Source organism: Phlebotomus papatasi, chromosome 3, assembly GCF_024763615.1.
Source record: "Phlebotomus papatasi isolate M1 chromosome 3, Ppap_2.1, whole genome shotgun sequence".
Classification (NCBI taxonomy): domain Eukaryota; kingdom Metazoa; phylum Arthropoda; class Insecta; order Diptera; family Psychodidae; genus Phlebotomus; species Phlebotomus papatasi.
The window spans coordinates 578,069-594,904 of NC_077224.1; the positions used below are offsets into that span (position 1 = coordinate 578,069).

The 16,836-nt window shown below is 32.6% G+C and overlaps 1 protein-coding gene across 14 annotated transcripts in view; it reads right to left on the reverse strand.

The window, feature by feature from the left end:
- Positions 1–2,422: 2,422 nt before the first annotated feature.
- LOC129806325 (nuclear factor of activated T-cells 5-like) overlaps positions 2,423–16,836 on the reverse strand; it is a 74,602-nt gene continuing 60,188 nt past the window's right edge. For 8 of the 14 annotated variants that reach the window (XM_055854832.1, XM_055854842.1, XM_055854841.1 and 5 more), the window contains 4 exons: positions 13,952–14,616; positions 10,979–11,335; positions 10,276–10,892; positions 2,423–7,693 (listed from right to left, as the gene is read on the reverse strand). In XM_055854832.1, coding sequence (XP_055710807.1) covers positions 7,459–7,693; positions 10,276–10,892; positions 10,979–11,335; positions 13,952–14,616 — 1,874 coding nt within the window. In that variant the 3' untranslated portion in view covers positions 2,423–7,458. The remainder of the gene's footprint in view (positions 7,694–10,275; positions 10,893–10,978; positions 11,336–13,951; positions 14,617–16,836) is intronic. The other 6 variants (XM_055854834.1, XM_055854843.1, XM_055854847.1 and 3 more) reach the window with 3 other exon arrangements.

Genomic DNA, 16,836 nt, shown 5'->3' on the forward strand with positions numbered 1-16,836 from the left:
ACACTCTTCCGAAAATTCGCAACACTCTCGAAAATGTTGCAATACTTCAAGCACTTCCTGCACTTCTCATTCTTAGAAATCAATAATTTATTTAATATGATGAAAAATCTAATTAGTAAAACTTATAAAAAAAATCAACGAAACTTATTTTTACACATAATTTTTAGCATTTTCTTTTACAATCTTGCTTTTTTTTATATTATCTGCGTTTTACGAAGGGGTATCACGTATCAACATATGTATTTTGAATTGTCCTAAGGGTCCTAAGATACCAGTGAAGCTTTATGGAAAATAGTGTATATAAAAAATGTATTGTCATTTGTAATTATTGAAAATGTGCTGGAACGCTGAAACTCACAGGGAACAAATTTAAAGCGTCCTGTGACCGCTTTTATAATTGAATTTGTCATACATTGACAAGATTTTTTGGCCTGAAAAAAAAGATAGGTCGCTTTTCCAAAAAAAAAAAACAAAAAAATCGAAAATCTGTTCATAAATCGTAATTCTCAATATTTCTGGATGAAATCAACAGAGAATACTGAAATTAATCTAGAAGTCGATTCCAATCGCTGAAACTATTAACCCTCTAACGGGTAATTCACAAAAATCACATTTACAGCGACAATAAAGGTTTTATTTATTTAAAAGTGCTGTAGTGTCCTCGGTAATAGTCTTATAAACATCTCTTGGAAGTTTGAACTCATTTTGACTCTTCGTTTCGTTGCTATTCCCAGTTTTGTGTGACAGAGAAAAAGCAACAAAAAATATTTGTGCAAAAAAACTCATTTGCAATTTCCATAAAAATACCGATTTAAAGTTATCTGACTAAAATAAATTTATTTTTTACTCAAAGATATGTCATTCTACTTTGTATATTTTATTTAAAAAGTTTGAAAAAAGTAAAAATGTGAATTTTAGAAGCAAAAAGAGTTTCAAAAAATTTTTATATTTTCTCATATAGCGCCTAAACTAAAAGAGATAATAAAATGGATGGTTTTTTCGACTTTATTGGATAATAATTATCCTAGAAAACATTGTTTTAGAACTTTTTTTCGCATATTAAAGAAAACACCGTTAGAGGGTTAAAATCAGACAAAAATTGTTTGACCTCCTAACGGTGCTATCACACTAGGATTTTCATAATTTAATTTTAAATTCAATTGAGCCAATTGAGCATTATAAGATTTCTAAAAATTACTCGAAAATTCTCACAGCCAAAACACATTTTGCAAGAAATTTCCTCAATTTTAAATAGTGCAGCGAAATTTTTGATTGTGAATGACTCCGGAAAATATGTGATAGTCCTTAAAATGTCTTATCTATCTATGTCTAATCTGTTATCTAAAAAAATCCCCAAAGCCAGAAGAAAAGGTTGTAGGCAAGCGCCTGGCAAGTTGGCCTTTTTATATGGAGCAATTTGAAGCCAATTCCAAAATTGATCTCGGACTCAGCTCACAGTGCTCGGAGGAAAATATTTATTTAAACAAAAATTTAGTAAATTTATCCCTCCATACGGAAAGGTATCTTATAATACGGAAAAACTTCTCACTTTTTAAACATTTAGCATAACGGCAGCTAGTGCAAAAAAAATCCCATATAAATTTAAATCGAAGTATGAAAAAGTGGCTTCAAATTTCAGGCAACTTGCCAGGGGGTTGGTTGTAGGCAAGGGGCATCATAAAGAGATTCTCATACAGTCTTTTTGAAAATTTGGAAGAAGACATCCCATCTGCGATTTCTTGACACAACAATTTCCTTCGAATTGCTTTGGAGGAACTCAGCTAATTCCCGATGCTGAAGCTTCACTCGCGTACAAGTTTATCACTAATCTTTGTACTTATTTTATTTTTTTGGTCACAAATAATAATTATTTACGAGTGAATAAATTTAATAAGAACAATTTGGTACAAAAGGCTACTTGTTTAACTGCAATAAAAATTGAAATTAATGAGCAATTTTAACATTTTAATTTGCTGAATTTAAATTTAATTGAGCAACCACATTTATGCTATTTTAGCATGCTTAAACATGTTTTGACGGGCTAAGTATTAGTTTATATCAATAAATAAATGATAATCTATCAATTCAAATGATTTTTAATGCAAAATAACTCATAGAAACAATTCATCTGAAAATTAAACTAAATTTACAAATTGAAAAAAAAATCCTAGTGTGATAGCACGGTAAGAAAGATAGGCTAACCCCTCTTACCGTATTTTCAAAAAATTGAAAATCAGCCCTCAAAATTGTAATTCTCAATATTTCCGGCTATGAGATATTTTTCTACAAAGAAAAAAAAACCTTTGAAAATGATCCTAATTCTCGTTTTACTCACATGATGCGTTTCGATTAGAATTAGACACTAAATATTATCCTTTCTGCGAAGTAGACAATCAAGAAGCGAACGTAATGAAAACAAGTGTTTTAATAACATATATATTTTTATTTGTGGCATTCTTGTTCCTCGATACAATATAATGGTTCTTATCCAATGCAATTCTTATTTAAATTAAAATAAGACAAACTCAGAGCAAGAATTGTAATAACAATTTTTTCACAAATTTTTCTTCAATTTCTCTTCCACTTACAAAGCTGACATCTTATCGGGTAAAACAGTTTATTCACTAATCACGACTACAAAATTAAAATGTTGCGTGCAATTGTGAACCCAGTCTTATTACTTTTTTTTCTGTTGTGTTAATTATACACTTGACTACACTTTTGTTTATGTCAGACTAATTTTGAGAAATATATTTTCCAATATTATTAATTTTATTTTTTTTCCCATTTCTTTCCTACAGAAGAAACCACAATTTAGATTTAAAAGTTCATTTCTTCCGGTAGAATTAAGGAGAATATCAAATTTATTGAATATCTTACAGATATTCCATTTTATTCTAAACTGATTAAAATTGTCAATGTGGGATGACAAAAAATTTCAGATATTATATACTTTGAATTAGTGATTAGTGTTAATGTCCTACAAATCGAAGAACAGTTAGTTTCTTTCATTCTTTCTTCCTTTCTTTTTTTTTTTGAGAAAAGTTAAATTAGTGCACACAAAAGAAATTTTGTTGGGAGAAAGATACTTAAACTTAAATATTTTCTAATCTCCAAAGCCCGATTGTTGAATATCACTCTAGATTAAAACGTATGAGTTGAATCTAGAAACACATTAAACGAATGTCGCACTATATGAATCTGTTAGAATAATGCCAAACACAAAATAACTTTTGTTTTGTTAACATGTTTTCACAATTTCCCATGAGAATGAGCGAGATGACTAGATCTAGATCTCACTTACTCTCATTGAAATGCCAAAAACATGTTTACTAAACAGAAATTATTGTGCATTGGGCATAATCAATGTTAATTCTAGCTATTTTATAATAAATGCCAAGTAACTGACAGAAAAATATCATCAAAAACTGCTAGAATTAGAGTCACCTATGATCACTTACTAAACTATCACAAAAGCTGCCATTTTGTCCAATATTTTGATTTACACAGGTAGAATTTACTATAACTTTTTTCTAGCACTTATTTCAAACTAAATTTCTTAACATGCTAATCAACTAGTTTTTTTCAATGCATTTGTGCGACTTTACAATATTATTTCTGCATTTTTTGGACGTATTTCCGCATTTCTAGAAAGTTTTTCATGTTCTTTTTGGGATACAGCCCCAAATTTTTGGAATCGTCTGCATTTTCGCATTTCTACAAGGGGTAACTCATATTGAGAAATCCTCGTCAATTGTCCGAGAAACGCTTCGCGCAACCCGAGAAACCCAAGAATTGCATCGCGAAACCCGAGAAACCCGAGAAACCCAATGTCTGCATCGCGAAACCCAAGAAATCCAAAAATTGCAACGCGAAACCCGAGAAACCCAAAAATTGCATCGCGAAACCCGAGAAACCCACGAATTGCATCGCGAAACCCGAGAAACCAGAAACCCTTGTCAGAAAAAATGGGAATGAGTTACCCCTTGCATTTCTACGTTTCTTTAAACCTGTCCATGTTTTTTGGAAACGCTTCTGCGTTTCTAGAACTATTTCGGCGTTTCTTTAATCCATTTTCTGCGATTTTACTTTTGGAGTTCAATTTCTTTAGAATCGTTCTTGCGGTCCTTGAATGTGTTTCTGCGTGCAGACAAAAGTTTTCGTACTTATAATACGTGCTTCAGCATGGTAGAAGTGTTTTAATGCTTCTAAGGATACAGTTTTGAGTTTCTAGGATCATCTGTACGCTTCTGCGATTTTAGAAAATTTTCTGTTCTTCATGAATGCGTTTTTATATTTTTTTCATAATTGTTTCAGCGTTTCTTAAATCCGTTTCTACGTTTTAAAGAACGTTTTCGTGATTTTCAGACGCGTTTCTAAGTTAATAAAAAAGTCTCTGCTTTCCCGATTTTCTAGAAACGTTTCATTGCTTCTAAGGACAAAGTCCTGCGTATCTTAAGTGCGTTTCTGCTTATTTACACATGTTTCCGTGCTTATTATATGTTTTCAACGCTTTTGAAAACAACTATACTTTTTTAATGCATCTATGACACAGTTTCATGATTCTAAGACGTATTTCAACGTTACTGGAAACATTTTGGCCTTTCTGTGTTTCTATGAACCCTTTAATGCTTTTCGGATAGAGTCCTGCAGTTCTAATATCGTTTCTAGATAGCGTTTTCACATGTTTTCAGCAAATAGTTTTGTGTTTATAAGATCTTTTCTGCGTCTCTGAAATGCGTTTTTGCATTTTTGCAAACGCTTCCGTGCTTCTCAGATGCGTTTCTGAGGTAATGGGCATGCCTCTAATTTTTTGCATTTCTAAAAATGTTTATAAGGTGTCAAGATACAGTTCCGCGTATTTCAGAGCGTTTCTTGGATTCATCTCTGCGTTTACGAAAACTCTTTCTACGTTACTAGAAAAGTTTCTGCTTTCCTGTGATTCTAGAAACGCCTAATACTTCTAACTAGGATACAGTTCTGCGATTCTAGTCTCGTTTCTGCGTTTCTTGAATGCATTTCTGTGTTTTCAATAACTTTTCATGTTTCTTAGACGAGTTTCCACGATACTGGAAACGTGTTTGCTTTTCTGTGTTTCTGGAAACGTTTTAATACATCTAAGGAATTCAGTTAAGCATTTCTAATTTTCTTTCTGCGTTTCTTGAATGCATTGATGTGCTTTAATAAATATTTTTATGTTTCTTCGAAGAATTTCTCCGTAATTGGAAGCGTCTCTGCTTTTCTGTGTTGTTTCTCAATGCTTCTAGGATAGTTTCACGTTACTTCGTTTCAGCGTTTCTTGAATGTGTTTATACCGTTTATACTTTTTTTCAATAACTCTTTAAGTTTCTTATACGAGTTTCCACGATACTCGAAATGTTTCTGCTTTTCTGTGTTTTTAGAAACGTTTTGATATTTCTCGCGTTTCTTGAATGCGCTGCGTTTTAATAAACGTTTTCATGATTCTTGAAAGCGGTTCCGCGTTTCTAAGTTCGTTTCCGAGTTTTTTTTTATTACTTTTTTTCGTTTTTAAAAGTATTTTCACGACAAAAAAAGCTTCCACGTTTTTCGAAGAATTTCCGTTTTTCTTAGATACATTTTCACAATACCAAAAAAAATGTTTCTTGGTCAAGTGGTTCGTGTTTCTGCAATGACTTACCCCTTGAGGATTTTTCTTCTGACAAACTGACTCATTCTCGTAGATGACAGAAGTTTGAAAACTGCTAGAATTTGAGTTACCCGACGCAATAGTCCTTTTTAATGCATTTCTAGCTTCAATTTAAAGACCTTTTCACTAGGATGATATTCAACATTCGAGCAGATAAACTTCTCCATATTTTATACCAATTTCAACTTTTTTAAAAACACGTACAACTATCATTTTTCTATTTACATTATGTATAATATAATTCGGGTGTAATATTTTTGTTGCATATGACCAGCGCACCATAACTTTTGTTTGTAAACATGTTTTTAAAATTTCTGTGAGAGTGAGCGAGATAACTAGATCTAGATCTCACTCACTCTCACAGAAATGTCAAAAACATGCTTACTAAACAAAATTTATTGTGCGTTGGGCATTATCTGTCACACAAACACCTTTTTACTTGACGCTATTTTATTTTTTTTTTGTTTAATAGAAACGTTCAAAATGAGAAAAAAGTTTATTTCAAGTTAATACAGAATATTCACCTGCAGTCAATATTCAATGGCAGTCGTTGTTATGTCTATGTTAGTTTGTTGTTTTTTTCTTCCTTTAGATAATAGGATTAGTAAAGTAATTTAAGATTATTTCCTTTGATATTTTTCTTTTTAAATTTTGTATCTGTAAATATTCAATTATTTTATTCCATTAAACTTACAGTGACGATAAATCTGATATTTTTTTCTTTGCTGTACAACAATTTATCTGACTCTCACTCCTCTTTAGAATTCATAAAATGTGTAAAGGTTATTCCAATTATTAAATGATTATTTCTTTTCCTTTTTTAATTAGTTGTAGTGTTCTCGCAAAATCTACGTGTAATGTATATGTTATAATATTCTATTTAAAAATTAATGTAAATATAGTAGACAATATCTCTTATGACTTTGTTATTACAAATATTTTATCTACTTTCAAACCTTAAGTATTATTTCTTTTAATTATTAATATTTTACACACTTAAATAATTCTTACTATTTGTTATGTAATTCATTATGAAAATTAAACTACAATCTTATAGGACTAATCACATTATTACTCTTACGATTTTCTCAGACAAAAAAAATAAAACAATGAAAAAACACTTTAATTCAACAATGAAGACAATTTATAAATCTATTCATTTAAAATTAAAAAAAAATTATGCATTTCTCTTTTCTTTAAATAATACTTAAAGTATTTCCATTTCTTACGTCTCTACATCTATTTCATAGTGTTATCTCAGAGTTTTACGACTATGTAAATTAGAAAAAAAATATCTCAGAACAAAATAATTATTTAATAAAAAAAAACTCAACATCTCCATTGAAGTAAAATTCTGTCATTAATTTCAAAGACACGCAATAATTTATGTACAGGACAGAAATTGAGGAGAAACCAGTATCAGAATCTCGAATTTCAACGCCAAGCATCTCTCTCACGTCCATTGTTCAATTTTTCAACTTTTTCATTGGAAAAAAGATGAAAAAAGTTGTTGATAAAAAGAAAAAAAAAGTCAAATGTAGTTCATTAGATATTAATCCTTATTAAAAAAAAATCCACACCACTTATTTCTGTTTCTTTTACATTTTCTACCAAAAAAAATGTAAAATAAAACATCATTTAAAAAAAAAAAAGCAAAACCCTTTTTAAAAAAAAAATATTTACGATAATAAACTTATTATATGTTTTGAACTCACTGAAATTCTGAAAACAAAAAAAGAATAGAGAAACGGGAACCATTATATTGCAGCACTTTTGAATTTGCAGGAAATTCAGGGGATCATACCTTGATCGAAGCAGCTGGGATTGATGTAGCTTATTAGATCGTGATCAGACATGGTTGCAATCTCTTGAGGTATTGTTGTAGTCCCTGTTGTTGGTTGTTGATGGTGATTTGTCCCATCGGCAATGTTATTTGACGGCCCACCCAGGTCCACCTTCGCCGATGGATTGGCTATAACATTCTGTACTAAAGCTGCTGTTTGCATCATATTTTCCGTTCGCCTCCTGCAAACACAATTATGTATTTTTCCTTGTTTTTTTTTCTCCACAAAAATGGTGTTAAAAAAAAGTAATCTATTCATTGACAGGGGGAAATCTTTCTTCTAAAAACATTCTTTTTAGTACATGACTGTTCGTTAGTATGGGGTACCCATCGGATGCGTCCTAGGTGGCGGATAGGGAATGACTGTAGTTGGTTTTTGAACTGGCTAAAGGCGTCTACACATTGGGAGGAATTTTCGTCAAAAATTGCGTTTTTGACAGAAATTTGACGTTTCCCCCTACAACGCTGCAGGGAATTTCCTTCAAAAAAGCAATTTTTAACAAAAATTGCTCCCAATGTGTAGAGGTCATAAGGGAGACTGGGGCAAAAAGTAACAAATCGAAAAATTCAAAATTGAATATCTTCCAAGGTAAAAAAGATAGCGGCTCAATTTTTTTCCTATAGATAGCCTCCATAGACCTTCTTAAATGCCGATAAGTTTCTTAGAATTCGAACAAGGAATTTAGAAAATAAAAAATATTGAAATTTTTAGCCCTATTTTTGAAATATTTTCCTTGCAGAAGATATCAATTTTTACCTACTTATTTTCCAAAATTGATGCACTGATGAATATTTTCTAAATAATTTGGATTTTTTGAATACGAATCCGCTATCTATTTTAGAATTTCACAAAAGTTCTTTTTTCCAGAAATTCTTTTATTAAAAATGGTCACTTGGGGTAAAAAGTAACAAAAGCTATGGAGCAAAAAGTAACAAAAAAGCGAAGCAATTTCTGATGTCTCACGGCGAAAAGAAACGCCATAACCATGTCTCACCGCTTGTTGATTGCATTGGTCAAACGATTTGCAGTCTTTTTTGTGTTTTTTTTCTAAAATAGCTTGAAAAAGCACTTTTCTCGCAGAGAAAACGGTGTAGATGAATAAATTTTCTATTAAAATATGTCCTCTAGGTATTTTTTCAAATTTACGGAAGCCCGTAATGAAGCGAATCAAAATATGATAATATCCAATGTCTGTTACTAAGCAGCTCCTAGCAATGGTATTTCGATGCTCATTGTGTTTTAATGCTGTCCTGCTTCTAAAATTACCACGCAAATTTGTCATATGACATTGTCATATCGTTACAGAATTACCCTAGTGACAAGTACCAAAACATAATATGGAAGTGTACTCTTTCGACTCAATTTTGAGATATCCTAAAAGATATCGGTGAGCGTAGGGTAACAAGAAGCAAAGAAAATTTTCAAATTCTTCTCAAAACTTTCGGCTCGGACTCCAAGCCTTCCTCAGTATTCAAATTTTTAGTCTTAGTCAAACTTTTAGTCTCACAAAGAAATCCTAAGAAAGACACACAAAGAGGGAAAAATTGCTAAAAATTCTAAAAATAAGTAGAAAATTAAGTGCAGTGCCCCAAATCCCATGCCCTGTGAACAAAAAAGACCATTTGACAAAGCAAGAAAAGACTAAAAATTTGACCACTGAGGAAGGCTTGGAGTCCGAGCCGAAAGCTTTGGGAAGAATTTGAAAATTTTCTTTGCTTCTTCTTACCCGATGCTCACCGGTTTCCACACCTATTGAATTAATCGTCGGAAATTACTAAAAACTAAAAGGTATCCTAAAAAACGTGTTTCTGGAACACAGGGACATGGAGGGAAAAGAAAGATCATATTTCCCTGGGTCGACTTTTATGGGAGGTCTGAATAACTGATAGTGAACGGAAAAATAGACCTTTTTTGATTTTTTCTCTTTAATCCTTCACGACGTTTTGAAGATGGATGTTCTCTTCATCAGGTTTCTAATGCGTAGGAAAAATTACGTACAGGTGGGAAAATCTGCTGCTGCACTGCACTTGGACTTTTTTACAATTCTTCACTCTGAGGTTCATCATCCAATAGACTGACACAGAATGACTCTGGAATTCATTATCTGCTGTGATGAGAGCTGATCCTAGAGAATGAGTCATTCTGTGTCAGTCCATTGGATGGTGAACTTCAGAGCGAAGAATTGTAAAAAAAAAAGTCCAAGTGCAGTGCAGTAGCAGATTTTCCCACCTGTACGTAATTTTTCCTCCAAATTCGAAACCTATGAAGAGGACATCCATCCTCGAAACGTCGTGAAGAATTAAAGAGAAAAAATCAAGAAAGATCTATTTTCTGTTCACTATCTGCTACAATACAATCCATTGGGGTGACATTAGTTTTGAAAAATGCGACCAGTTTTAGTGTAAATTTTTCCCTGTTTTCGTACACATTTCACGAGATATCTCCAAAACTACGTAGGTTGCCAATTTAGGGTCTTCGGTTGCCTCTTCGTTATTAAATTGGCTTTTATTTTGTATTTGTAGTTTTTGCTAATTCATTCCACAATAACAGAAAACACCGATTGAACTCCAAAGTTTTTTCGGCACGGTAGAAACACATGGGAAACATAGGAAACGTCATGCCCCTGATACAACCCATTAGACCGAAAATTCCTCCAAAACAGTCTGAATAATTTTGAGAGAAAATATATTCAAAATTTAAAATTGAAAAGCAATGTTAAATTCCACAAAATCAAATAAAAAAGACAAAGAAATAAAAACTTACCCAATATCATTCTGCACCCTCTGCACATGGAGATCTCCATTTGCACTAACTCGAATTTCATGATTGTTTATCATGTGATTGGAAGCAACGAGATTCTCCGTCACATTCCCACTGAGAATATTCGAGCCAGTTGTATTTGTGTTGGAATTCATGTCCGATGCTCCGGCCATGATTGCAGCTGCTGCAGCATGAGCTGCTGCTGCCTCCGTGTAAATTGCAGTATTTTGTGCAATTTGCTGTTGTTGCTGTTGTTGTTGTTGCTGCTGCTGCTGTTGTTGTTGCTGCTGCTGTTGCTGTTGCTGTCGTGCACTTGAATCACTGTCGCCATCTGGTGCCTGTGGTGTGAGAATCATATGAGAAGTCGTAACTGGCGTTGACTCCTGAAGCATCGATGTAGCTGAATTGAATGACATAAGAGCCTCCATGGATTCGGTGGTAATTGGATTCTGTTGCGACGTGAGAATTTCATTGAGAATCATATTGTGAACGGTATTTGAGGCAGTTGTTGTTGGTGTTTGTGGTGCCTTATGATCAGACTGCGGACTGGCAAGAATTGGTGATATCATGGAATTCATCATGGATTCTGGGGCTGTCTGAGGGATGGACAAAAGTGGCACCTGTAGATTGCAATTGAATTGTGTTACATTCATAGGTTCCGCCTGGAAAAACAAAAAAAAAGAGAAACAAAATCGCAGCAACTCACTTGAGTCTCAAGCATGGGAGAATGACCACCAGCACTTCCTGAGCACAACATCGATGGCGATACAGTGGGATTCATGATAATGTCCGGAGACATTGTGTGATCACTCTGTGTCGTTGCTGATGGCAATGATGGCGATGACAGTACATTCATGCCATTCACCTCAGACAACGTGACAACTGACTGAGAATTGAGAATAATATCCTGAGACAATGGTGATCGACTTGTGGATGAGGGTGATGAATTGTTGCAGAGTATTTGGTCAGCTGCACCAGAATTATCGCACTGAATGGCCAATGGACCAGTTGACATGAAGTTAGTCTCCATGGCAGTAGTTCGATTCGAATTCATCCCACTTATCTGTAACCATTTTAATACGTTTTTTTTATATATATAATATCAAAGGAGCTTTTAGAGAAAAAGCTTTAAAAAAGAGAATCTTTCATATCTATTTAAGCCTCAATTAAAAAAAAACTAATAAAATTCCCAAGAACTTTTCGTAACGTTATAGGTTCAGATGCTTGCCTCCAGGGCGGGTTTGAATTTCCAAAATATTTTTTTTAAGGGGCGGCAAAAAATCCCAACTTGCGGAATGCTCGAAACCAAGATGTTGTACCACGAACATACTTGAGCAATATAATAAAACTCCTTACAAGTCCAGTTCATAATGCCCAACACACAATAACTTTTGTTTAGTAAACATGTTTTTGATATTTCAATGAGAGTGAGTGAGATCTAGATCTAGTCATCTCGCTTATTCTCATGGGAAATTTTGAAAACATGTTCACAAACAAAAGTTATTGTGCGCTGGTCATAAGACTGAAGTAAACATGAAGTTCTGTCATATTTCTCGCAAGCAATTGCTCACACTAAAATTTCAACAAAGAAATTTTGACTCAAATAATATTCAAACTTTAACAAAATTAGTGTTAAAATCTTCCAAAAAGAACATATATTTAGACAGAATTAATTATTCATTAAATATTGGATTAAAAATCCATAATTTTAATCTTTTAATTTTTAGTGTCCAATTTTACCCTCAGTGTCCAAATTTAGAAACTGTCCAAAATTATGAGATATTCCCCTACTACTACCCGATTGCGGTTTCACTAAAACGAAGAATAAACGCAAATCTAAAATATTCGAAGATCGATTTTACCTCTCCTGCATAGTCTTATGCAGTTTCTATGTTATGAGTAGTTGAAGTACTTCACAAGACCTTCCCATATCACTAAAGACAGATTCTGACAATTATAACGGGAGTTATGATCATTTTGGTCGCCAAGAAGTTTTTACTCGAATCGATACTTTTTCTTTCGAAATTCAATATCTCAGCCAGAGGAACCAACATTTAAGGAAAAAGTAGTTTTTCTGCTTTTGTAGTGGTAGTCGCCAGCATTTGAAAAAAAAAAAAAAACGTCGCCGAGATTGCTTTTTAAAGTCGATTTGTGAAGTTTAATTAATGAAATTTCAATAAAAATTAGTATTTAACATAGAGAAAATAGTTTTTGGAATTAGTTTAGTGACAAAGAATTGGTTAAAAGACGTGATTTGATAGCAAAAATAAGTTAAATATGGGTCGCCCAGCGACTTTTGCAACATTTCATAATTCGTAGAAAATTATGAAAATCACGTGGAATATCGGTGATTTGCAAATTGGAATAGAAAATTGATGAGTTTTGGAAGCATTTGTGACTATTTATCTTTTGAATTGTTCGTGGAAAATCCTCGGGAAAATGTCTTGAAAAAGTGTTTGCTTTGCTCGAAGAAATGCACCAAAACGGTTCAGTTGTGAAATGGAAGATGGCGGACGGTGTCCTTTGCGACATTTGTTTTGATGTTTTTCACGTAATTTTGCACGAAAGTAAGCAAATTTGCGTAATAAATTCATTAAAAAGTATTCAAGAATCGCTAATGAAGAGATTTGTGGAAAAATTCTGTGATTTTTACTGCTTTTTCTTCTGTTTTTTTAGTATGAAAGTTGCCATGCTAAAGATAGAATCCAGACCACATTTTTCATCTCTTTTGGGGCTCTTGAGGGCTTTCTTAGTCATTCAGACATCCTATCTTCTCTGGAAGAGACCCTAGAAGTTCTAGGTAAAAAAATATGCAAGAAGAATTCCTCAAGAATAATCAAAATTCCTAAAATCATTAAAAATTAAATGCAATATCAGCCACTTTTTCTAGTGTTGCCAGATTCGAATGCAAAAACGACTTTTTCCTTTAACCCTTTAACGACGAGACACTTTTTACGGACTGAAAATCAACAATAACAATTAAACTGGTAAACATAATCAATTACAAGTCTTAAATCTAACCTTGGAAAGTCTAACAGAGTCTGATTCGGTGTATTTTGCGCCACTATAGACGATAGGGACAAAAATAGCCCAAAAATTTAAGTAATTTTTCTGATAATACCAATGTATAATAATTTTCGCTTTAATGAAAAATATTACGTATGAGTATTGTAGTTTTTATTGCCAAAGGAAATTTGTTTAAAAAATATTGGAAGTATAAAAAATAAATAAAATCAATTATGAATTTGAGAATTTAAAAATTCGCCATTTTTGAGCTTAAATATTTACTTTATAGCAAATAGCTAGAGACTTGCAAAAAATATTCTAGATCCCTTCAACCTTCTACTTTGCAATTATGTACAAACATAAGAAAAAAATAACTTTAGGTAGTTAGGAAAAATTATTTTCTTTATGGGACACCGGTGTTCCAATCGTCCTTAAAGGGTTAATGGTGGTTCCTCTGTCTCAGCTACCATAAGCTCATCTGGGCTTATCATTGTATTTTGTTTAATGAATTGACTTTCTATAGTTCTTGCCGTTCCTAAAGAATTGAAGTTTGAGCGATAAATCGGAAGATAATATGAAATGTAGAGATTTATAGGATTCATAAGGACAAATGAGGGCTAAACTAAAAATGAAAGCTTGGTCTTTTTTTCGTAAAAAAAAAATAGAATCCTACCTGTGAAAAGATTCCAGGTCCCGTTGTGGTTGATGTTGAAACATTTCCATTGGTAGCCGTTGTGAAGAGCGCACCTGGAACATTGTTCTCCAGAAATTTCTGAACATTTTGCACCGTTTGAGCTGGTGATACTTGTGTCTGAGCCTCACCAGAGCCACCATTTACAAATTGATGCAACTGAACTGCTGCCACTTTTGCAGAGAGTTCATTGGCAGCATGAACTGCCGGCATCAGAAGACTGCCAGAATGTCCACTTGGTGGATAGACACTTGTCATATCCATGGAATTCTCATTGACAATCATGGACAAATTTGAACTTTCGTCCATCAATTCAATGTTTGGCCCATGAATCTTTGGCCCATACAGTGCTCCTGGATCTGGTGATCTACCCTCATAGTCATTGCTATTGCCATCATTAGCACCCATTGAATTCTGTGAGTTCTCATCGACAATCTCCGTCTTGAGGGCCGTCACAACATTAGACGGCGACAGAGCATCTGGTAGAATGGTACCCGTGGACGATGGTCGTCTCACGCTCAGTGGGAGGGTTGTTGGTGGTGGCATCATTCCCGAATCTATCTCATTCTTCGGCTCAATACCCCCCGAACTCCATAGCATCACCGGACAAACGCCATTCTTACTGTTCTGCTCGTCATATCGCACATCTATACGGAAAAATATGTTAGACCAGACGGCAAAGGCATTCGTGTCATTTTGTACTAAAATTTAATTTAATTTATAATTATTTAAGGAAAGAATAAAACAAATACATGTAAAATTAGAAAATTTGGCGTTCTCTCCATTTTTTTTTGATTTATTTGTATGACTATATGTAAATTTTTAGGAAAGAAGAAAAAAAAAACAGAAAAACAAAATGATGTAAGGTCAAAAAAAAGATAAATTATTAGCAAAACGGAAATTAGGAATTACATTTGACGTATGCTCAATATTTTTCTGTGCACAGTCTCTGCAATAGAAATTTAGAATTTTTAAATTCTCCATTTTAAATCCAATTAAACTCTTTTATTCTATTTTGCCAAAAATATTATCAAACTCTCTGATATGCTAGAAAAGATCATTTCCGCAATTATTTTTTAAAAATTTTGTTTTATTTTTAGTAAAATTTATATGAAATTATTGAGAGTGATTTGTGAAATTACTATGCGAAGTCTTTGGAGTACAAAAAAAAGCGAGACTGTATGAGAAGCAACTAGAAAAGTATAAACCACTTTGAAATCATTGCCAAACTCAAACAAATCATTTTTCTCATATTCATCGTACAAGTCATTTCTTCAGTTCATTCATCATCAAATCCTACAAAAAAAAATCCCACCCCATTTCTCGATCATCAAAAATTCCCTCCCACAATTGAGCCCTTTTTCTTCAGGCACTTTTATCTAAAATTCCTTCTTTATCTTTTTTTATGCATAAAAATGGTCAATCAAGCAAATGGCAGCAATGGATTAGTTTTATTGATTTCTCATGATCTTCACGCAAAAGAATGTCGCGTACAACATGAAAAGATAGTTATTGGAATAAATTTACTTTGATTAAAACTCTTTTTTTGAAAGTGAAAGGAAATTAACAGTAAAATCATTTTACATTCACTCCCAAAATTATCAATACACCCCATTAATTAATTCAGTTCGATTTGTCCCAAAACTGCAATATTGAATTTTGAAAAATAATTATTCAAAATATCAATAAAATTAATGACCAGCGCACATTAACTTTTGTTTGTAAACATGTTTTCAAAATTTTCTGTGAGAGTGAGTGAGATGACTAGATTTAGATCTCTTTCACTCTCACTGAAATGTCAAAAAACATGTTTACAAAACAAAAGTTATTTTGCGTTGGACATAATGCTCAAATGTAAAAACTCATATTCCTGTAAAATGCAATTATTACTGAATATACAAGACTTTCTTTATCGGGCAACCCTAATTCTACTAATTAAAAAAAGGTCGCAGAGTAATTCAATAATGGATGCTTAAAATCAAAAGTGCTAAATCGTGATAAAATGTCAAAACTGCTAGAATAAATTGGTTTAATCAGGGGCATGACGTTTCCTATGTTACCCATATGTTTCTAGCGTGCCGAAAAAACTTTTGAGTTTATTAGCTATTTTCTGTCATTGTAGAATGAATTAGCAAAAAATACTAATACAAAATAAAAGCCCATTTAATAACGAAGAGGCAACTGAAAACCCTAAATTGGCAACCTACGTAGTTTTTGAGATATCTCGTGAAATGTGTACGAAAACAGGGAAAAAATTACACTAAAACTGGTCGCATTTTTCAGAGATAATGTCACTTCCCTGGGTTTAATCTCAATTTTAAATTAACAGAGAGACATTTAGTATAAGGCTGACTATGTTTAAATAGCTTTAGTTACTTAAAGTGACCACCAATCAATTACATTGCTTTAAAAATCTTCCCTTTTTGATTTTCTAAGAAAAACTGCTATAATTGGGATTGCCTGATACAACTAATATCTATTATAAAGCTATGCAAGAATTCTCAATAAGAATATTTTGTAAATTTGACATGCGTCAAATTTACAAAATGCTGTAAGTGTTTTTTTTTAAATTAATTTTAAAAGTGCTAGAATTAATTAGTGGTTAAAATAATAATATTTTTAATTAAACAAACACTTGCAATGTTTTTTTTGTAATTGTGGAACAAACAATAGTTTTTATGCAATTTATGAAATGTAATGCATAGTTTATGAGGCAAAGTGTCAAAAACTGCTAGAATAATTTTGCCTTTTATCTGTCTAAATGGGTTTCTATATAGAGCAATTTATTGAATTATGTATTTATTTGACCCAAAACACATTTCTTTAGATCTATACCTTTGTAGAAATAAAACTGCAAGAATTAGTAT